Source organism: Pundamilia nyererei, unplaced genomic scaffold, assembly GCF_000239375.1.
Source record: "Pundamilia nyererei isolate P.nyererei 1_Seehausen unplaced genomic scaffold, PunNye1.0 scaffold00024, whole genome shotgun sequence".
NCBI classification, from domain to species: domain Eukaryota; kingdom Metazoa; phylum Chordata; class Actinopteri; order Cichliformes; family Cichlidae; genus Pundamilia; species Pundamilia nyererei.
The window spans coordinates 3,850,302-3,873,860 of NW_005187425.1; the positions used below are offsets into that span (position 1 = coordinate 3,850,302).

General features: G+C 39.3%; 1 protein-coding gene across 2 annotated transcripts in view; it reads right to left on the reverse strand.

Moving 5' to 3' along the window:
* The window catches only part of insyn2ab (inhibitory synaptic factor 2Ab), a 22,946-nt gene extending 6,108 nt beyond the window's left edge, over positions 1–16,838 (reverse strand). For both annotated transcript variants that reach the window (XR_311579.2, XM_005727446.2), the window contains exons 1-4: positions 16,757–16,838; positions 16,390–16,552; positions 8,644–9,790; positions 5,592–5,663 (exon numbers count right to left, since the gene is read on the reverse strand). Coding sequence is in view for 1 of the 2 variants with exons in the window: in XM_005727446.2 (XP_005727503.1) it covers positions 5,592–5,663; positions 8,644–9,785 (1,214 nt within the window). In the remaining variant the exon portion in view is untranslated. The remainder of the gene's footprint in view (positions 1–5,591; positions 5,664–8,643; positions 9,791–16,389; positions 16,553–16,756) is intronic.
* Positions 16,839–23,559: the final 6,721 nt, after the last annotated feature.

Sequence of the window (23,559 nt, forward strand, 5' to 3'; positions counted from 1 at the left end):
ACCAGAACTAACCAAGTTAGATTAACCAAAAAACAACAACAAACAAACTAAATGTAATGATATAGTGCACAGATGAAATGATAATCTTCCGTTTTACCGTCACTCTGCAGAGTGCATCATCATTGCAGCTTTATTACCATATACTGCCTGCTTTGGTTTACTGACAATAGGCTGAAGACAATGTTTTTGCCATTTAATTTTTCTTAGAGTTTGTTAATTAAGCCAAGTTGCTTCGCTGACATATAGAAATGCCACAACTTTGTCTTATCGAGATACCATCAGTGAACTAAAAAAGAGAAATTATGCTCTACAGTTCAAATTGCTCTTCTATGCAGAGGCCTTCCTGCTTCACACTTAGATACTCGGGCTGCATAATGGACCAAATTTTAATCTTGATCACGATTTTAGCTTCCCACAATTAAATGAGCATGATCAAGCGATATTTAAAATGCTGCTGCTCTGCCAATTAAAATGCAATGCAAAAGCAAATCAAGTTCTTCCTAAATCACTGCCTGACCATGTGTCTTTATGTGTCAGTCACAGGAGATCCCTCCACTGCGCAGCTTGAAGATTCCTGGACTAGCCTGGGAGACTAGTCTGTAGTTAAAATGAATGAAAAGGCCTGTCTAGTCGATAAAGAAACAAATCGACATACAAACTGCAGTATAAAGGCTTTACCACAAGAGATCACCTGTAATACCATACATACACTCACATCTGTTCAGCTGGGTGCTAATGATAAAAAGTGAAGCCAGAATAATAATCATAACAACAAGCCCTCACTTGGCAGCAACTCAATGCAATTAGGCAAGTAGACACGATCAAGACAGCCTGCTTAAATTCAAACCGAGCATCAGAATCGGGAAGAAAGGTGATTTACGTGACTTTGAACATGCCACAGTTCTTGGTACCTGATGGGCTGGTCTGAGTATTTGAGAAACTGCTAATCTACTGGGACTTTTCATCTTCGATGTTTACAGAGAATGGTCTAAAAAAGAAAAACTAGTTTGTCTAGTGAGAAACCCAAATACTTTAAGCTGATAGGAAGGCAACAGTAACTCAGATAACAGCTTGTTCCAAGTTTTCAGCAAAACACCTCTGAATGCCTCACTGAATTTGTCACGTTGAACTTTGATAGGGTACAATAGCAGCAGACCATAGTGGTGCCATTTCTGTCAGTGTAAAAGAAGAAACTGAGGCTACAATTTCACAAGATCACCTAAACTTGGCAAGAGGGATAAAAAAACATTTCCTAGTCTGATGAGTCTTGATTTCTGCTCTGACATTTGGATGATGTGATCAGAGTCTTGCATAAACAACATGAAAACAGGGATCAACCCTGCCTAATATCTATTTTTTTAGACTTGCGCTTTTGGTGTAATCGTTTTTTTGATATTTTCTTGGCACACTTTGGGCCACTTATTACCTGCAAGCATCGTTTAAATGCCACTGCCTGCCTCGCTGACCATGTCCATCCCTTTATGACAACAGCATATCATCTTCTGATGGCTGCTTCCAGGAGGATAACTCATCCTATCAAAAAGCTCATATAATCTGAAACTGATTTCTTGAACATGACGATGAGTTCACTGTGATGGCCTCCACAGACATCACATCTTTGTCCAAAAGAACACATTTGGGATGTGGTTGAACAGGAGATTCACTTCATGCATGTGCAGCTGACATATCTGCAGCATCTGTGTGATGCTTTCATGTCAACATGGGCCAAAATCTCTGACTGTGTTTTTAGCAAATTGTTGAATCTATCCCAAAAGAATAAAGGGAGCTCTGAAAGCAAAAGCAGGTCAAACCTGTTACTAGAAGTGTAACTAATAAAGTGTGTGGTTAGTGTATGTACCTAGAAGGATGAACAAAAGATGATATATGTTTACAAATCTGTCTTTGTCTCAGTTCACATCTTGAATGAGTCCATGATGCGTTCTTCATCATAATATTGCAAAATTCATATACATCTTTACATTTATAGACTTGTAGTAATGATCTATTAATAGAATAATAGAAATGACAGATCTATACTACTCTCTGTAAACCTCTTAAAACCAGAGGATGTTCAATTATTTAGCATTTATTGTTTTTCCCGTACGTTCCATGTAGGATTTATGGGGTGAAGTCTATGGACTAGCTTAGACAACTTCAGCTTCATTTCTCTTCGCACAGACTTATGTGCCTCAACCTATCCCACCATCTGCTATTTCAACCCCTCCACCACCCGAATATCTATCTGTAGGCTCCAGGGGATGTTTGCTTATAACTCCCTAGTCTGAATGTGTCTGAATAGAGGGAGAGATAGAGATGAGCTTAGATGCCAAACTCTGTTTTCGCTACTTAATTTTAAATATAAGTTGTCTCACTAAAATTTAAAGATTATGGAACTGTAACTGGAGGGTGAAGGTATATATTACTTATATTATTTGATTATATGTTACTTTGTCAGCAATGTTACTATTGCTAGTATTGTGAATATGCCAGTATTGCAAAGTGCTAAAACACAAAGAACAAATACAAACATCGTTTGAGGGAAATAGTGACTTTGGCATTCATTTAGTGATAAAAGGAGATATAAACTTCAGAAATTTAAATTGTTATTAAAGATCACCAATAATTAACTAATTTAATCTGACAGTAAACTGGTTTTTCATTTTACTTGAACTAAATAATGACTGCATAGTGTAGTGGCTATAGAGTAATACAAGCCTTATTCATTCTATGTAATCCTGTCAGCCGCAGCACACAAAATTCAAGCTTAATTTAAAAACCGAAACAATAGGAGGATAGCACTTGTGTTTTCCTTGGCACCTAGATTTTCTGCAGATTTCCAGAAAGTATTTCCTAGAATAACTAAGAAGAGCCTTCCCAAAGAAGGAGAATCATAGAAAGAAAACATGAAGCAAGAGAGAGCTCCAGGGCTTGGCGGGGTTTACAAGACAATCAGCTGCCTGTATTTCTACTAGATCAGTATGAGACAAAATCTTCCTACTTATTAGCCTAATAAAACTGTTTTTAAAATACAAAATGATCCACACTTTCCAGGGTTTCTCATATTTACTGATTTTTTTTTTCTGAGGTTGTTTACTCCTCTCTTTGAAGAAAGATGACTCAGTTCTTTTTTCCTCTTCCATTTTCTAGCTCAGTGAAGTGCTTTAGACTAAGAGAGGGGTCTGAATTTGAGTGGAAAGAGGAAGAGGGCAGTGAAGTGTTTGGGGGAAGACAACAGTTCTTCTCTTACCAGCCAGTTGGGTCTTGTTTAATTTGATTTCTTTAGGTGCTATACAAATGCATGGATGAGTAGTGTGTGTCCTTCCCTGAAAACCATCTGTTTAAAAACTGCAAAAACTTAGCCTGGCATGCACAATCCCTTCCAGGATCAATAAATGAGACTGAAGGCTCCCTTCAGGTCAGATGTAATAAAGATAGCCTTAAAATTCTAACTGCTGACACCTATCAATTTACCATACGTGCGAATGAAATTAAAGTCTAATAATCTCCCGAGAAATGGGGTTGAACTCAATTTTCTTCTTGAAGTTCTTTTGGATTTGAATGACATTTTATTCTGTTCTCTATCAAGATACTCTTACTGCTTCAATAAAGTTGAAGCCAGTCCACGACTGATACTGTACCAGTATGTGTTTTTCTACCCAGGTATGCTTTAATTGTATTGGCAGGGCGGTTAGGATCCTTGCCTTGGTGAAAACTGAAATCGATGCCAATCAGGTGTTTTCCAGATGCTGTTGCGTGGGGGGTGAAATTTCTGACAGAACTTTTTTGTGTTCATAATTTTTATACTTCTGTAAGACCTGTCGTAAGACCTTGTGTAATTTGGCACTCCCCAGCCTTTTATCGCCGTTTCCCTTTTATGCCTGTCAAACTGTGTCTTTTGACATTTTTTATACATTAAACTTAAGATATGGGAGCAAGCTGTGCGTTTTTGTGACAGGCTGCTACCAATAAAGTGCCTAAAGATAAAAATGTAAAATAGGGTTGTCTGTTATGTGTAGACACAACACTGGTATGTCCCTAGAGTTAGGTGCCTTTTTTATGTTTGAATGATTCACAGGTCAGGCAAAAATATATTCTTCTTAAGTACAAGAAATAGACTGAAAATGAACGAAAAAGCAAAGAAAAACTTCAAAACCTCTTTAGAAAGGCTGGAGAAGTGTTGTTCAAGACCACTGTATAGATATGAGGGGTGACTCTGGACTTTTGTAAAATGTTAGATATGATAATTTGAATGAAATATGAATCTGCAATTGCACAAGCAATATCTTGTGTTTTTAATCAAATGTTAAGCATATGCAAACTGGTGATGTGAATGTGACACTGTTGAATGCCAGTCCAGAACTAATGTGTTTTTTTTAAAGGGCCTTTTTGTTGTTGTTTGTTATTTTTCTTCCTCTAGTAGCCTACATGTAACTAAGTTCCTGTTTTTAGGTCCTGTCACCACAGTCCGGGCCAACTCGACACAATGCACTCTTCAAATAAGCAGAGTTGGTATGATTTTGCAGGAAATGTTACACGAAGAGAAAATCCGGTCCAAGGCAGTGTTAATTCTTTGTCCAAATCACTTTCAAATATTCCTGGTGTTGTAAATATCAGGAACATATTCAAAATAATTCAGAAGATCAGTGGAGTATAAATGGGCTACCAACATTATCTTATGTATAGAGTCTATTGTCCAAAAGGGGAAGTATGAAGCAGAAGTGGGAAGGAACATTTCCATATGGCAACAAACTTTTATATATATATATATTTTTAAAAAAGGTAAAGTTGAAATCTGCAAAAAATGTGATGGTGTTTCTTTTGTTTGTTTGTTTTTTAAGCTTCTTTGACTCATGCCTATATGAAAAAACTGGGAGGTCTCAGAGGTCAGTGTGTTTTCTGGGGATAAGAGCATTTTCCAAACACTTTCATGTTTCACAATTTTGGAGAACAAGGTAACAGCGAGGTATAGCAGTAGACACTTTTAGATAGAAGTGACAAATGACACGAGTGGATTTTCCTCATGCTTCTGAGACATTTTTTTTACACTTAGAACATATGAGAATACATACACTTTGGACTCGGAAGAAAGCATTTGGAGTTTCCAAGTATGTTTTATTTGAGCTCCTCACATACTCTGTGATGGGATCACAGTATTTCCTACTTTATATACAACTCACTTCCCACTGTTGTGTATTGTTACTCATTCTGTCATACCAACTCGTATATTTCCCAGAAACCTCTGCAAATAATATTGGAGCCATCATCCACTGTATTGTAAAACAAAGCAACACCCAATACACAGCACTGTCAGCGGTATTACATCTGTACTTCTTCCGTGACCTTGATGTGTATTTTATGATTCCTCTCTTCTGAATTCCATTTAATGTCACACCTAAAAGATTTGACTTTAACATTTTCAGTACTCTTCAGATTTTCTGCCTCAGTCAAACCACTCTAGATGCAATGTTGTGCATACAGTATATTTGATTTTGCATTTTCTGGACACTAATGCATGACTGCGCCAGATGAGTCTCGTAAGGACCCCTTTCAAATTGATTCAATGCGTTGTACAGACAGTGCAAGAAGCCCACCTGTAAATGATGCAGGCGCTGTTTCGACAAGTGTCACAATTTGCTGTGTCTTGTCCTGTTCGGTAGGAGAGCCTGTGAAGGGAGAGATGGAAAGATATACGTGAGCTCCAGTGACAGGCTTCGCCTTCATATTTCAACACCTGTGGGCATCGGCTATCACACAGATTTGCTCAGGTTTGTTTTCACTCAGGGTTGCTCTTTGCTAACAGTTGAAAATGCAGCGGGGATTTTGATCCTGCAGTTCTCTCAGATTTGGCTAATCAAGCGTGTAGACTTGCTGATTTAACATAATAGGATTACCTTGCTTTGCCATGACATACTTTGAATTGTCTATAGGCAATAGGAGGAAACAACTAAATGCAGCTCTTGTGTAATAAAAAAAATCGATATCTTTACATTATGTGCTACAGCACACAGTACATCTTTCCCATAAAGGTCAACTTGTTACAGACATACTTTTTCAAAATGCAATAAACAGCACTGTATCTGCTCCGTTTGTGGCTGAGGTGTATTGCCCCCAGGCTGTGTTGTCTGTTGTTTTTATGTTGGAAGCCCTCTGCAAACACCAGCTGCAAGCCAGGTGGCACATAAGGCTCATACAAAATGTGCACATGCTAAAGAGGACACACTAAATATCCAATGACTTTTGTTAGTGTGGCATTCTCTGACTTTCATTAGTTTCTGTTTCATCATTTGAGTTTAGATGAGCATGCAGGTGGGCTTTTTGTTATTGGCAATATGTCGCTGAATAGACTGTTGGACCGCGTGGGATGGGAATGATAGGATATTTTGTTTTCGAGCCACACATGTAATTGCTTGCTGTCACGCTAGCCCTTTGTACCTGATGGATGACACGGGGAAGAGCTGCACCTCAAATGTTCACCGTGACATGAAAGGTGACCTCATCGGAGGAGACAGAAGGGCTTCTTCATGGATCGAAAATGCTGATGGAAGCTCAAGGTCACTGAGTTCATCCATCCTGTCCTGTTCTCAAGTAAAGTCTCTTTGAACAGCTGTGAGCAAGGGCAGTAACTGACTACACAGAAAATAGATCTACTCTAGTGCTACACTGCTGCCTAGGTTTTCATGTACTCCCATATCATTAAGAAGAGTTGCTTTAATAATAAAAGTGTATTAACCTAAATTTACAATCAGTGCATGTGCTCAGCACAACACCCCTTTTTGTATTCAGTGTCTAATGTTCACGCTTCACTGTTGTGATTCTGTATTAAACCACAGTGACACAGAAAAGATCTTCATAGATTTTTCATGGAAAAAACAAAAACAACCAAAAAAAACAAAAAACCCCGGCACCTTTGAAAGTCTTTCTTTAAGCCGACTGCTTGTTGGCACAGATTCACTGCTGTGTTGTTTGCCCACGTCAGCTGTCCTGGGATATGTCCTGGCCTCATCATTCTAGTTTCACTACACCCCCCTGCCTACGTGCCTGCTGCTCTGCCTGCCTGAGAAATGCATAACATGCGAACAGAAGCTTCACTAGGTCAAGCCACCATGTTTCAAATGCCACTTTTTATATACAGTGTTATTCTGTGTTCTACACACATCTTTGTGTGGAGAAATGAAAGTGTTTCCTGAACAAGGCTGGGGAAGTGACTTTCAGAACTGTATGAAGCCAGTAGACAAATATTATAACAGTTAGATTAATATAAGAGAAAAATACTGAGCTATATATTCTGACTGTTAATATGGGGGTTTTTTGTGTGTTTTTTTTTAGCACATTCATAAGTGTTTAACAATAAGCATCACATGTCACTGAGGTTAAGGTCTGGAAAACCATAAGAGAAGTGAAACATGTGGCATTGATGGGACTTCCTCTTCATAGGCTGTCATTGAAAAGTATCCAAAATAAACTGTGATATCATGAAAATTAAGAAGATGTGAAACAGATCACGGGGAAATGCATCAATCAAAGCTCCTACTGTACTTTTGCATATTTTTGGTTTATGTTTGGGATTGTCTCATTGAACAGATGACGCAGAGAAAGTAAAATCCCCTCCAAAAAAATAAAAAATAAATTTTTTTTGCCATAATGTTATTTCCAGAGTAAACCGTGAAGTCGCTTCTCAAAAACACTTTACTTTTGCTGAAAAGTAAATAAAAAGTGATTAGATTATTCTAACACCTTGCTAAAACCACAAATGACATACAGTACAGGTTTAATAAAGAGCAGACATTGTGTTGGACATTATATATGCTGGTTAAAAAAGGGGGAAACTTTAAGTTGCTTTTTGGTTCAAGGAAGCATAACTGACACAAACAACACAAAATAAGGATAATAGTTTTGTGTCCCGTAACTGCACTTCTCTAATAACACTCGAGCACAATGCTGGAGCACAGCACAGTGAAATCACTACAGCAGGCACAGTTTTGTGAAGATGAAAGGCAACGTGTTATGAGGCTGTACTAATTGGGCCTTTAAAACCAAGCTCCTCAGAGTCACACCAGGGTGCCTTGTTCACCACTGGATGTGGATGAAACTTAAATACAATTTGCTTTGTGTTGTGATAGAGCACAGGTTTTTACAACTGTGCTGCTGTGAAAGTGACTGAAGGACTAATGGCATTCCCATCAACTACAGTTGAACTTTCTGTTTAATGCCAAAAGTCAAGTGTTACCACACCTAAGAGTAGTGCAAGTTCATGCTTCCCAATAACACCATTCACATTTCTTAAAAACACACCAGATATTGTTTTCCTCTCGTTTTTTACTTTTAAAATATTCAGAGATATATTGTTCTAGAAACCTCTTAGTCACATCCATATTTTTGAAGAAAATGTGCATTCACACTGATAGCTATTGCAAAATGTGATTCACCAAGATCCTGGGTGGCATACTGTTGATAGTCAAAAAATTATGTGTGGAACACTGTAACCTCAATGGCTGTGCACTTGGCTACACATCAGATAGTGACTGACATCCAAACAGAAGGCAGTATAAGGATGATATACTTGATGATATACTATATAGGTTTCATGTGGAGATTTCACAAACATTTCACAAACATTTTCACTGTAAACATTACTCTACTCACCCCTCTCTCTGAGCTTCACCTTTCTCCAGCTCCTGAATAACTCCAAGAAGGACCTTGATGGTCTCCTGGCTTGAACTGATGAGACTCTCCATGGCCTGCAGCTGTGCTTTGATATCCTTGTCTCCAGATAAGGTTATTATCTGCTGGCTGCTCCCGATGCCCGTGGCTCCTAGAGGAAAGCCCTCGTCACCCCCATGTGTTCGCTGGAGTTTAGAGGAGGCTGACACATGCCTTGTCCGACACTGCCCTTGCGACTTTAAAGAACATTTGGCACTATGGGGAAGTGTCTGAGACTGCTGCTCATTTAGCTGTGTATCCTTTTTCCGTTTACAGCTCACAGAGGGGCTTCCTAAAGACTCCACCTGTGTCAAAGAGTTCCATGCAACAGGGCCTGTGCCCTTTGGCTTGTCCTGCGAAAACTCTGAGTCAGCTAGCTGGCGCTTTGAGGAAGTGCCGGCATCCATGTCTTCTTTGGGTAATCCTTTGTGTTTGGTCCTTGTCCCACAAACCTTGTATTCTGGTTCACTTTTGGAAGGAGAGCTGGTAGGATGACCCTCTTCTGAGAAATGTGAGGGTCCATCCACACAGTTGGCACTGGAAAGCAAATCCTCTGTATCACTGCTGTCATCAGTGTGGTGAAGCAGTGCTTTTGTCTGCCCCACAATCTTACCCTTGTACTTAGATGACTCCCCAGTAGGTTGTCCATCATCTCCTACTGCTTTTATGTCACTCAAAAATCCATTGTTTTGTCCTCTGTACTCTTCCACCAAAGCAGCATGTTTAAAGGTGTGTCCTTTTTTCCTTTCAAATGGGAAAGTCTTGTACCGTTTTGTAAGATCTGGTGAAGTCTGGACACCAGTACTCTTGGTCACGTTAGGAATAGATCGCCGGGCAGGCATTGTCATGTACTTTCTGTGGGTAACTTTACAGGAAATGGACCTGGAGCGTCTGGCACGATGCTCTTTCTGAGCTTCGCAGATATCCTTAAAACGCACTTGTAAAGCCTTGTTTCTTTTTTTCACCTGCTGTTTGCCAGATTCGGAGCCGGACTGTGCGTCAATGCTGTGTGAGGGAACTGTTTCTGAATCCGATTCATCTGAATTTGAGAGAACAACGCATTTGGTGTCCTCTTTGCTCACCATATTTCCTGAAACAGCCAAAACAGAAAAAGAGAGTGTGTGTGTTAATCTAGAGGAGACGATTTTTCACATGTGATGACTTTGATAAGATATTGTGGCAGATGGCCTAATGTCTTTCTCCTTTTTTGGAATATAACTTGTAAACCTCCATTAAAGTAACCCAAAACTGAGATTAAAATATTTATTTTTGCTATTTATTTTTTTAATAATAGAAAAAATTAGATAAGCGTATTTTAACTGTAACTAATAAGGACAACTTGAAAAAGATTCCAGTGATTCATGCATGATTCAATACATGTACAAACGGCTTGATATCTTTAAATAAATACAATGAGAACCAGCCAAATACTGTATATAGAGAAGAACTATAATACTGTGTTAAAAAGTACATATTTCCTGACAATTTTTCAAAGTTTGCACTTGTAGTGTCTGTATTTCTCAGCATAATAAACAACAATCAAAGTGCTTAATTCATAAGATGCAGCTCATCTACCCGCTGCCATGCTGTACAGATGATGCACCAATCTGCAACATAAATGTGTTAAACATGGAGGAAATCTGTAAAAATAAGAACAAAGATGATCATATTTCCTTCATTATCTGATGACTCAAAAATGGTCCCATTTACTTTTTGTTCTTTTAATAACATTTTTAATATTATGTTTCCAAACACAACAGTGCTGTTGAAAAATCGAACAGGCCAGCGGTGCTCATCCAAAACTGATCCAGAATCTAAAATCAAACTCATTTAAGATACAAAATAACATTTACTTTGCACGTGCCATTTAGTTTTGCACCATCACGACTGAAGCTCGATTAAACTCTCGTTCCGTTGTGTTAATGTTTCTTAATCACACCTCATGCTAACACTTGCAGCCATGACAGTAGCATTTCATAAGCACGGTCCCCTGCCAACTGTTTGATAATTTGCTTCAAGAGACCTTTTTAGAATAATAATTGTGTTCACACTGCTCTCCTTGTTGCTGCTGCCATCATTCAATACTCTGTTTATTGCCTCTTCATTATATCAGTTGTCAGCCTAAATATACACCTCAAGCTAAAAGCACAGTTTTTCTGTTAACTTGATGTCTTACCGCAGTTTAGATGCCAGATCACTGACTTAGATCAGTAACCAAAATATCTGGTAGTTAGGCTAATGTGAAGGCTATGAAATACATTTTAAGTAAGCATCATTAATGTGTTTAGGTTCTGTTTGCTTCATATCAGCGTCAGCCTATAGGATTGCCGAGGCTGCTGTCTGCTACTGCTGCGCCATAGATTCACTTGGGAATGATAACTTTGAATTGCTGCTCTTATTTTTTTATCTTTTGCCTTTTGCTTTACAAATGCATGACACCCCTTTTATATGTCACTGATTTATGTAGCAGTGAAATGGAAATACTTTTATATGGGGTGTTTCAAGTGAAATCTGCTGCTAGTTCCTTGAAAAAGTATTTGAAATAAATATAAACATGAGACTCACATTGAGATGCTCATCTTTTTATTTTTTTGTTTGCAAATACAATTATCATATTTTTATTCCTATTGGGAAGGCATTCCAATACAAACAAATGGGTTTGCATGACAGCTTGTTTTACTGTTCTTCATATCATAATTACATCTAAACGGCTGTTCTCTGCTTTGCACCGATGCACTCAGCCGCACTCGTTGCCAGCCTTATGCTTACCGTACATCCATGCACACACTCCTCCCGCTATCCACGCTATATAACATTTCATACAACATGTCATTGTGAGCTGCTGCTTTTATGTTGCTTGATAACATTCTCCCCACAACAGTTGGGGGTGTTTTGTTAAGGAATGGTCACAGAGTGGTTGGTGCTTAGCCCAGGGCTTATATATATTCCTCTTGTGGTCTGAGGTTGATACCAGAAGCAATGGTGACACAGCAGCTGTGGCCCACACATATTAAACTCTGCATTAATAGCTAGCGTTAGGCTCCTCCACCTGTATCCACCTGCAGGCTCTGAGTCTAAACTCTGTAGGGAGAAATTTATTATCGTCACTCCCTGGTTGCTGCTGTGCCAAGCGGAGTGACGAGGTCAGAGCCTAGAGATGCTCTGCGATCGTATCGGAAATCTCTTTCATGTGAGTCGTCCGTGTGAACTGACCTTCAGATTTTAATGTTTACAGATTGCTGTTTAACACAAATTTAGATTCAATTATATTACTTGAGCATATTTCTGAACGAAAATCACCTATATTAAGTGTGATCCTATAGCACACTATAGAGTGCTATAAAGTGCATATTTCCTAACTGGCTGTGTTAGCATTTTGGTAATATTACATAGGTTTATGCAACAGTTTAATAACCTGAACTGAAATGATTGGTTTCCAGCTTTCGATCTGCATTTTTATGTGGTTTCAGGGTTTTTTTGTTTTTTGTTTTTGCAGTTCCTCAAAATAAATATTTACGTCTCGTATCTGTAAAGTGACACTGAAAGAGTGTAATTAATCATTAATTCATAAGATGCATCTCATCTACCTGCTACCACACAAATGATGCACCAGCACTGTAGGCAGATCGATATTTAACTTTCAATTGCGTAACTTCATGCTGCGATACATCGTAAACTGTTTTGATCACACAGAGGAGCTCAAACTGAATTAAAAAAACAAACAAACAACCAGATAAATACTACTCTTAATGCCAGTCTCTGTGCAAATAAGACCAAATAAGACCAATATGATCAAGTAAAAATGACACATTTTCTGACTCATCTGTGATGAAACACGTTTCACATCTAGAACATGAAATATATCAAGCAGCACAAGGAAATGAAATGATGTCTGATATGGCTGAAAGGAAACATCAGAATGAGCTGGTTAATCATTTTCATATGACAAGACAGCACGCGATAAATAAACTCCAATGAATCATTTATTACCACACAAAAGCCAGCTATTCATGGTGTTGCAGCTTCTCGGAAAGTAATCATGTTTTATCATTTAGCGACATTGTAAATCTATCAATGTGATTGTTGTGGTGGGGAAATTTATACTGAAGAGACATTTCCTTACTGTCAGTTTCACTACTCCCAAGAAATTTGTAAAACAAAAAGCATGGGTAGATTGGATTATTGTTCATTTCCCATTCGCAGCTGATCTACAACTACAGTTCATGTGGAGTTACAGTGACATAATGACCAAAAAAGTAATTACAAAAGATTGAATAACTCAGTGTAATATGACTAGCACACATACTTTCTAACGATGGAAAGAGTTTTCCATGTAAGTCGCTCCTGCATTTTATTTGCATGTACATGGGCATTTGTATATAGAATATAGATCTACTTAAACATCTATATGTGTGTGCTTGACTTTCATTCACTTGTCTGTGAGTGAAAGAATGAGAGACAGAGTGTGTGTGTGAGTGTTAGTGTATTTTGGCCTTGTTGTCACCTTTCAAAGAGAGGCCTTTGCCAGAATCCTAAGAGGCGCATCCACACAGATGAACACCAAAGCAGAGAGAGACTGATAACACAAAGCACGAGGGCTTATTTCTTGGGACTTGTGCCATGTGCTTCACCTTGCTGAGTGTCCACTTTAACCTAACCCTCAGCTCTAACTGTTGGTGAAATGGAATATATTTAGAGGACACTATGTTTCATCTTGCTTCCTGTCAATGCTAGAAAACAATACATGCCAACAGCTCTTAGCGTCACTTTAGTCAGTGCGACGCTTTCGGTGCCAAACGAGGAAAAAGAAAGGCAAAGAAAAAAAAGAAAAGCAGGCAACGAGCTCAGTCTCATCGCACAAAAACAATATGGTCTGCTGTGTCATGAATTTACGCACAGTTGTTTTGGAGTATGGAGCAGATGAATTTTATTGGACGCTGGTATTTGTTCTGAAACATAGCTTAGTATGCACTTTGATTCGAGCGCGAGATGTTTGTCAGAGGCATTTCTACGGGGAAAAAAAAAAGCATTTGTTCACAGCTGTTTCACATGGGCTCATGCTATTTCACACTCAGAAATACCAATCTCACACAGCTGAAAAGGTAATCACATCTGCAGGAAGTCTCTTATAAGTGCATACAATTTCTTATGCAGTCATGTAAGGCATGCTAAGGAGTTAAATGGTAATTCACATAAAGGGACTCTAGAAAAGCTCTTCAGTGACTTATTATTGTTGGAAGTCAGATACGCAGAGTGAGAGCGAGACGAAAGCCCTGCTGAGAGAGAGACTGTTGTCACACATGGATATATTCAAACAGCTGAAAGAGAATCTCCTTTTCCTCGTCATCTTCTTTCTCGTCCTCCTCAAAGCAAGCTATCTCTGCTAATGACCTGAGGTCCTTCCCTGATTTGGCCTCAGCTATCCAAAGGATTATGAATAATGCATTGACTCTAAAATTGCAAAAGTAATCCTCTGAAATCTCCTTATGTACCCTGGCAGACCATGTTGTCTGTTCCAATTGCCCTTCAGTTCTTCAACCTAAAATACTGCATGTATGAGAAAAAAAACAAAACAAAACTCACCTTTAGCTACACTAACATGATTGATTATCGTGATCACAATGCGGTAGAAACGTGACTGTTAATGAAGAATGTTGATAGGTGTTTGGATCCATTTTTCAGTGCAATAGTAGGCCTGCAACACTGCTGACTCATGATTTATGCCCCAACGCAAAGCAGAGAGAAAGAGACGGCTTTGCTCGGATCGCCTTACATCCTTGTCAGCCTGCATCAACACAATAATTACTGAAGTGCATCTGTGGGATATTTACATATGAGAACACTGTCTGGCCACTCTCATTAATGGTTGAGTAACTATCGTAGCCTCCTACTCTTCAAACACGAATTTACTGAACGCAACATAAACAGTGAATGCTCTTTGATGCTATGGCTCGTGATTTTACTAATGACTTCTAAAACACTGGAGTACTGCAAAGTAAATCCCCTGTTTTTGTTATAAGATGGGATTTTGCTGTGCTCATCATTCACTGTGTATTATACTGTGTGCGTCGTTACTGTGCAATGCATCCACTTTAAATGAGGAATTTTTACTCACTATTAGCATAAATTAAAGAGAATGACATTGCACCAGCTTTGCCTTAATAAGCACAATGTAAAGGGCGAGATGTCACCTCGCAGTCTTTCCCTTTGATAGTCCTTGAGGCTGTGTACAGGTTTTGCCTTAGTTGGTCCACGCTCGAGTAATGCTTTCTCAATAGTCCTCTTCTTCCAGCAACATTGTAGACCGCTTTGGTGGAATATATAGTCTCGTCCTCAGTTTTTGAAAGACATCCCAGCCCGTTTTGAGAGCATCACACACGCACACCATCTCATTCCTGCTGTCGTCCAGCTATCTGTACCTATACTGGCTGCAGGCTACACCTGTAAAAGTTTGCTTTATGACTTTATTGGCTTCAAAAATTTATCACTGTGAAGCACTTTCTGTTATAGACGAATAGCGTTTTTAAAAAAAAGCTCCCATCCCTTTATCTCTGAGAGCACGGGCTGTGAAATGGATCCTTGGGAAGAGGAAGTTTGAAGAGGGTGACATGAAGAAGGTCTTTTTTTTTGGCAATCACATGCTCTACTGCCAGGGTGGGCTTCTTCTTGTATGAAGGAATGGCAAAGTCCATCTTTCCCTTTGACAGTTAAATCTATAGTACATCTCCCTAATGAGTTCACTGATTAATAACTGGCTGGGATTTGGGCATACGTGTTTACTCAGGTAAACCTGATGATTAACTCAGGTGTCATGTACAAGACAACAAGTGAAAACGATGGTTAAATAGACAAGCTGCTTCTGTGCGGGGCGCCTTAAAGCCGTGCCATATCTACGTTTCCTGTGAATTCTGGTAGTCAAGGACTGACGTGTAGAAAATAGAGGGATAGAGAGAGAGGGGGGGCGGCTACGGCTGACACCAAATACAAGTGCAGCTCTGGATGTGATGCAGTACCCCAAGAGATCCGAGATCACACATGTCCTTAGTCATGATAAGGCTGAATCCACCTTTCATCAAATTCAGCCTTGAGGAGGACATCAGTCGCCGCATATGAATTTCTTACATAGTTCGCATTACTTACAATAGGTGCTTTTTCGTAAATGATCATCATTCTGACAGGACAATATGCAATAGTCTTTACACTAGTCTATTAGTGAGCGCTCATCAATATTCCTCACTATCAAGCCCAGACAATTCCCAAGTACAGCAATCTCGATAATCAGCCTATGCCTCACTGGATAAATACTGCATGTCTGTCAGAGGCTGCAAAGATATGCATAATGATAAGTACATTAATCAAAGTCGAATTACATCACTATTCATCTTCATTTTCAGATGTGGAGAAAAACCTTTGACGTGTTCTCCTGATTAGTCATAAAACCTTGAAATGCTTGGATGCAGAAATGCCCCCTCCCTAATTTATCCATATCTAATGCATGCAGGGATATACACATGCATGCAACACAAGGACTTTAACCAATTTCTATCAGAATACGTGCATGCCTTTGACATTTTGATTTAGTAACATTTTTAAAAGGCAGACTAAACGAATCACCCACTTTTATCACAATACCTGTGAATGTGTGTGCAACTCAAAAAAAAAAGAAAGAAAAAAAGAAGTAACTCTTACCTTGAGAAACAGATCAAAGGTGCAAAGGACAAGATAGCACAGATCCCCTGTAGATCCACTGCTCATCCATGTACTCAGTGGGTGCCAGGGTACCGTCCAGCCACTGGAGCAGCTCTCACAGGCTGCGGGAGTGCTGAGAGAGAGGCAGCCGGTGCAGTGACAGCTGGAGTAGTTGTGGCACATCCGGCAAAGATTCAGGTTATAGGGATAGAAGAGGGAAAGAAGCAGACAGACATTGCCTCAAAACCTGATCGGGTCCTCACTGACACCCCCCTCCTGGCTTTTACACCGATCTCTCCCCCTCTTCTCCCTCATACACCTCATTCAAGCATCACTGACACTCGTTTGCTCTTGTCCCTGCACTCACCGGGAACAGGCACTCACACACGCAGCGGAGATCTCCATCTCGCAGTGCTGCTGCTGCTGCTGCTGCTGCTGCAATCCCTGTGCATTCGTGATTGAGTGTATGTGTGTATGTGTGCGTAAGAAAGGCAGGGAGAGGGTGGGCTGGTGGGTGGATGGGTGGGTGGATATGGCAAAGGGAAGAAGGGGGAGGAGTGAGGGGTAGTACGCAAGCTGCTGAGGAAAGTCCAGAGTTGGCGAGCTGCATCATCGGTGAAGACCCCCTCAACTTGTCCTCCACAGGCTGGCTCTCTTGACACGGAGCTGTTATATAATATGAAGGGCTTTTGCAGATGGCAGAGACGGGGAGCTGTGAAATAATAATGCATTGTGCTTTTAATTGGATGTCTCCTACCCCCCCATTACTTTCATACATCTGACACATTGTTTATGAAAGGTGGTGAGATGGGCTGAATCAAGCAAAGAAGTGGCTATGTAGCTTCACAAAGGGGCGATCGGGGAGACGAAGAGCCAACAGGGCAGCGGTGTTAATGAGAATCCGAGACAACACAGAAAATGAAATGACGGGAGGGAGTAATAGAGAGGCACAGATAGAAAAATACCACACTGGAGAAAGAGAAATATTGATTTTCCAGACTTCTTAAGTTTCTCACATTATTCTACTTTTTTTTTTAAGTTAAGAGGATTAATAATATATTGTATCCTGTTTTCTAACAGAGAAAACACATAAATATGAAAAAAGATTAAATGTTGTTTCTGGAGAAAAAGGGTTTCTGCTTTAAAGGGGGAGGAAGTTACATCAAAGCTGTCCAAACTGATCAAAGCCAAAACACAAAAAATACTCTTCATGTATATATGATCCTATTATTATCATCTTGTTATGATTTATATACATGTTTTAGTTTTGTTCTTACCTCTTCCTGCTTCTTGCTTCATGCTTAAGTAAAGTCTCTTTTAACAGTCGCTGAAACCTGCAGACACTGTACCAGTCTTCTTCTTCTTCTTCTTCTTCTTCTTCTTCTTCTTCTTCTTCTTCTTCTTCTTCTTCTTCTTCTTCTTCTATTTAGTTGTTGACTGGTATTCCAAAAAATGTTGTAAATAGAAGTTTTGCCAAAGTTAAGTGGTGAAATGCTGCAGGATACAGATAAAATTGTAAAAGATCTATAACGCTTTTGCTGGTAAAGAATATCAAACATTTAAAAAGCAATGAAACGAAAATTCCATTGAGAGAAAACCTGAAGTGGCCTCTATTAGCCAAGCTTGTGCCAGGACAGTTATTTCTATGTCTACGTTTACTGGATGCCAACAGTACTGTGCAAAAACTTTTAGGCTTATTTTCTGCATAATCAATTCTTATCTGTCAACAACAGATTCACAGAGGTGCTGGGTTGTCCCAGTTTCATTCTGCAGTCCACGACAAAACACAAAGCATAGACTAGACTTCAGTGACCAGAAGCATAAGGGCAACAAAGGCAATGTCCATGATCAAAAGCACCCACCCGCTGGCTCCAAAGCATCAAAAGTTGGCCTCAGAGAAACGACAACAGTCTATTCTCATTCCCAACAGGGCACAGACAGATACTTGAATCCAGTGGTGTCACAACTGCATGCTGTTACATATAACGGCTGGAACAACGTAACAAAGACTTTAAGATGTCGCGTTCACCTCAAATTTCCCCATATTTCAATATGATTGGGCAACTTTGGGCTGTGAAAAAGAAGCTGAATCTCGAGGGGCTCCACAGCTTCTAATACTGCTGGTTAACATAAAATGATAAAACCCCAACTGAGAGTCAGTTTTGTCATAGACTAAATTTTTGTCAGTGTACACTCCACTTTAACTGCAAATTTTAGAGTAAGTTCTATGATTTTTATTTAGTGATGAAGGAGGAGTTTTCAAACTATGATGTGTCTTAAAGTGAATTTCGTCCTTTAAAGCACAGCTTGTTACATATGCTTTGATTATTTCAGAGTTAAAGGTTGAAGTTGGGAAACAGATGTCATAGCAGGTTCCTGACACAGGACAAAGGTTTCATCATTCTTAGCTTATATAAGCAACTTGAATATGAAGAGAAGAAAGTCTTCTTCATATTACTTTTTCTTCGTAAAGGCTGACAGGGAGCAGCAGCCAGTGCAGTGATCTCCTGACTGCCGAATTATTGATTTAATTGTCTGTTTTCCTCCCAGCCCTGCCTGTTCATAGACCTATGATGAGCTTCTGACTGAGCCCACTGCATGCATGCCAATTCAACCTGCCATGAACCACAGCTCCCCCTCAGTCTCAACACCAGCTTAATCTCACTGTACTTAATGAGTGGAACAAGACAGAGTTGACAAGTACAAAAAAATCCCCCCCTCCACCGCTTGCCACAATCCTTCCTCCTCTACTACTCCGTTTATTGACATGCCAAAGGCTGTGAGGGGAGTGCCCAGATTTATGCAAAAAAGTGCTCGCTACTTGCTGATGACTGTCAGCTTAACCATTCATTAGGTTTGGATCCCAGAGGACAGCTTGAGCCTCTGGGCCACTGTACAGTAAATGCAAAGATTTTAAAGTGGCCATGCCCAATTTAAATCAAGGCTTGGAAAGGGAAAGCGTATGAAATGGAAAACAGCAGATTTTACATAAAAGATTGAGGTGTAATGTTGAGGCTGAGACACAAACATTGCTCTGTTTCTTCCATTCGATTTCCTGGTCTCTGTCGAGCTCTCCAACATCTCAAAGGTGAGGGGAGTATGCACTGTAAAACGCTTCTCTCAGATCCACAGAAGATCCCTAGGTGAAATAGAAATGTTTGGATTAGCATATGAAGCAGCCAAAGCAGTAAACATACATTTTTATCTTTTATCTAAATTATTCATAAGGATTTTCCTACTGTATGCAGAAAACTCATGGGGATCCGAACAAGTAAGATCACTAGAGATAGCTGGAAACATGAATAAACAAGGACTTTCTCACATCTTCTCAGCACCTGAGGAAAACAGTTTTTGGCACTGTTGGGAAGCTGAAGAGAACAGCATTTTTGCTTCAGATATAAAAATATTGAGCATGGTGATTATACCGATCATCTACAACATTAAAAAACACTGACAGGTGAGGTGAACAACATTTATTACATTCATGAAACTGCATTGGATGAGCACTAGAACTTAATGTTGGAAGCACTGGAAATGGACAAGTGTCAAGCACCTATACAGTTAAACAAGAGTGTAATTGCTAGACTACTGTGTCAGAGCATCTCCCAAACAGCATGTCAGCTGGGGCTCATCAGGACTTATAGGACATGCTGATAGAGTTGTGCTTCCTGATATCGCAAGCCACCTTTTTGGTCTTCTGGAGTCCATTTTAATTTTTTAATTTACCATGAAAGTTTATGCAGACTCCCCTAATTAATGCATAGCAGCTTATCTACACCTGAGAGGAAGCAGATGGATAAGCTCATCAGGAAGCCCAGCTCTGTGCTAGGATTCCCCCTCAACCCAGTGCAGGTTATAGGAGGTGGTAGAGGAACTTTGGCAAAAATCACATCACTCTTGAACAATGTCCCCAACCCATGCATAAAGCTGTTGCAGAAGTGGAGTGCATCTTCCGTGACAGACTGCTGTATTCTAGGTGTACAAAGGAGTGTTATCGCAGGTCTTTCCTCCCAGCAGCTGTTAGACTTTATAACCATCACTGCTCCCAACAAACACAAAAAGTTGTTTGCATCCCTGCTGTCATTTGCACAGTTTTTCCATTTTCTGTAAATAGTCTGTCATTGTTTATAAAGCACAAATATACACCACTTTTTGCACATTTAAAAAAGATTCTTACTCAGTTGCACATTTCTTTGGATCCGAGTATGCTATTTTTAATAACTGTACATTTTTTCCTTTTTATTTTTATTTTTGTGTGAATCTGCATGCTCTACGCACCTGAATTTCCCCAATGAGGGACATCAAAGGATATTTCTATTCTATTTCTGTTCATTTTCTATTCTACTCATCCAGCTGCTGGTCAGTCTCCTTCTATAGTTCTTGTTAAACAAATAGCATGTCTTTGTGTTGACTCTGGCTCTTTTTTAGGAATCTTCCCACCAAACTGCCTCTCCATTTGTGTCCGATCAAACAGCGTTGACAACACAGCACTATTAATCACTATTAATGTCACTGGAAAATTGGCTTTACTATCTGTAAAAAACTCCCACAGAGAAGCCAACGCTAATTCTGCTTAACTCATTTCCATTATCCAACACAGGCATGTAAACACACAACTAATCAATGTAATATAGAAATGTTACATAACCCATCATTTTTCCATTGGATAGATGATTACTGGGTACCTATTTTATATGGTCTATAAACGCACTGGCAGGTCATTGTGTTTTAAAGTGTTGCCATTATAATCTAGTGTTGAATGTAAACTCATACATTGTCAAAATATCTTCATACTGTGACTCTCACTCTCTCACTTCTTACTCTCTTTGTGTTTTTCAAGTTGCAACATGTCTCTTCCTTGTGGTTTGAAGAGTTGTTTGAAAAGTTTTCAGCGTAATTGGTTGTCTGTAGATTTATTTGCATATTCACTGTGTGCCCAGGTCTCCTGAGACCGTATTCAAACACACATAATCTGTCACTGGAGACTTAGACCAGCATGCTTTTGTTGGATCAACAATTGGAAGACACAGACAGCTCTCTTCAGCATCTTTTTTTTGGTGTTTTACAATGTCCCTTTTAGTTTTAGGACAATTAGCAATTTACAACTGATATCCTCAATGATGCAGTCAGCGCTGGAATAAGTGACTTTTATGTATACAGTAATAGCCATTACTTTCAAGCCTTTGCAAAACAAATTTACCCAATGCTGAATAATGCTACAATTGCTGGGAAAATGTTTCTATTGCTCTGCATTTTACATTACTGCTGGCAGATTGGTAGAAATGTATCAACCAGAAAAGACTGTTTTGCCAGAGCTGACAAAAGGAGCAAGATTAGCAACATAGCAGTGATGTGTGGTGACTTTCACAGACCCCCCACCACCACTACTACCACCACCATCAACAAGACAACGGTAAGTATTCAGTTGTCATCTAAATGTTTTCCTATTAGTTGTCAATAACGAGTGTTTTTATAACCATTCATTTAAAGTAGAAGTAGAAGTAAAATACTTTGAAAATACCTAGAAAAATAGCTATTTAAGATGTACTGTTAGACAGGTTGTTTGTTAGAGATAACTCTTTGTTAGAGAGAGTTAGAGAGAGATTTAGTAATTTTTATCCTGTCCATGAAGTCAAGACTGCAGATTTCAGTGAATTCGGAGGCAGAGTTAATCCTGCTTCCAGAGTCAATAGCCAACTGCAGCCACGAGATGGCAGTAATTTACAGGCTGGATGCGATCGACGGTAAGGACAAACAGTGTGGCTTCTCCTTACTGGATGCATGCATCCTAACCACAGTGCTTTTGTAATTACTCCCATTGTCAGAAGCAAAGAAGTTTGCACAGCTTTATAAGTTGGTTTCAGTATTGTATGGTACATTGTACATTTTTATTCTATGATGTTTTGGGGGAGTTTTTACAAGAAATATTTACAGGGATGTATAGTCGGGTTTTGATTCACTGTTGGCGCCCTACATCAAAAACAAAAAAGTTTGCTGTGATAGCATTTCTCACTAAAGTCATTATGTTTCCTTTGGGACACCTTAATACGTGCATCAAATTTTGCAAGACCTTTTATTTAAGCATTTGACCTACTGGTAATGAGGAAAAGTTAGAGAATTGCAATTCATGATTAATGATCCCCAACACGGTCCTTGATTTCCTGTTACAAATAAGTGATCTTGATTGACTGACTAACTGCCTAGAGTCATACTTCTACTATCTGATCCATCTGCCCTACAATACATAAATGTATATTCCTTCTTAGATTTACTACTAAGAATAAACTTCTTAGTCTTTACATTTCCTGTAAAGAAAATTTCTGTAAAGAAAATTCATCAGAATTTTGTGTGAAAAAAATCTAGAGCGCTGCAGCTTAATCACGCTCATTTCTAGGTACACTTTTATTTATATCAGCCACTTCAGTATCTGCACGTCAAGATCTTAAAATTGTCAAATTATTATTTTTTGTCTGTGCAGTAGTTCTAACAGCCTGCTGTCCACAGAGCCTAGAGAGTAACAGTTGTGGTCTCTTGGGTATGTCCTCTTCCATCATTAAATACATAATGGCCCAGATTTTGTTTGCTTCCAGTCTGTGTCAACAGCAACTGCAGGCACTGGTCGACAGCGCACTTCAAAGTGAGAAATGATCTCTGAGCTCCAGTGATGCTGGATGTGCTTGGGTTCATGTCTTTCCACTCTGCGCTACTTTAGACTGGAAGATTTTTTTGTTTCCATGGTAGCCCATATTGTTGCGACTAATCAGATATTTTCAGATATGCATTAGTTTTGCAGTGGTTTTATCTCATCAAAAAGAAAAAGCTTCTCAGAATAGCACAGATGAACAGAACATATTATGTGGAATTAGTCTAAAAAGATATGCTCTGTGTGGTGCTTCGAACAATATTTAATAGGGTAGATGAAAAAAATATTAATCACACATGAAGCTACAGCTTTGATTTATCTTGCTAATATAAGATCTCCAGGAAACCACACTTCATCATTCCTGCCATCATTTGTGACTCACCAAATATGGCTTTGAAGTTCCCTCATGCATGAAGATGTCATCTCTGCCCATTCAAATTAAATCACTGTTACTCATCAGTTTTTCCGTTTGAGCTCATATCCTATCTCAGTGGTAACTAACACTACTGGTCATTTAGTGCACCAAG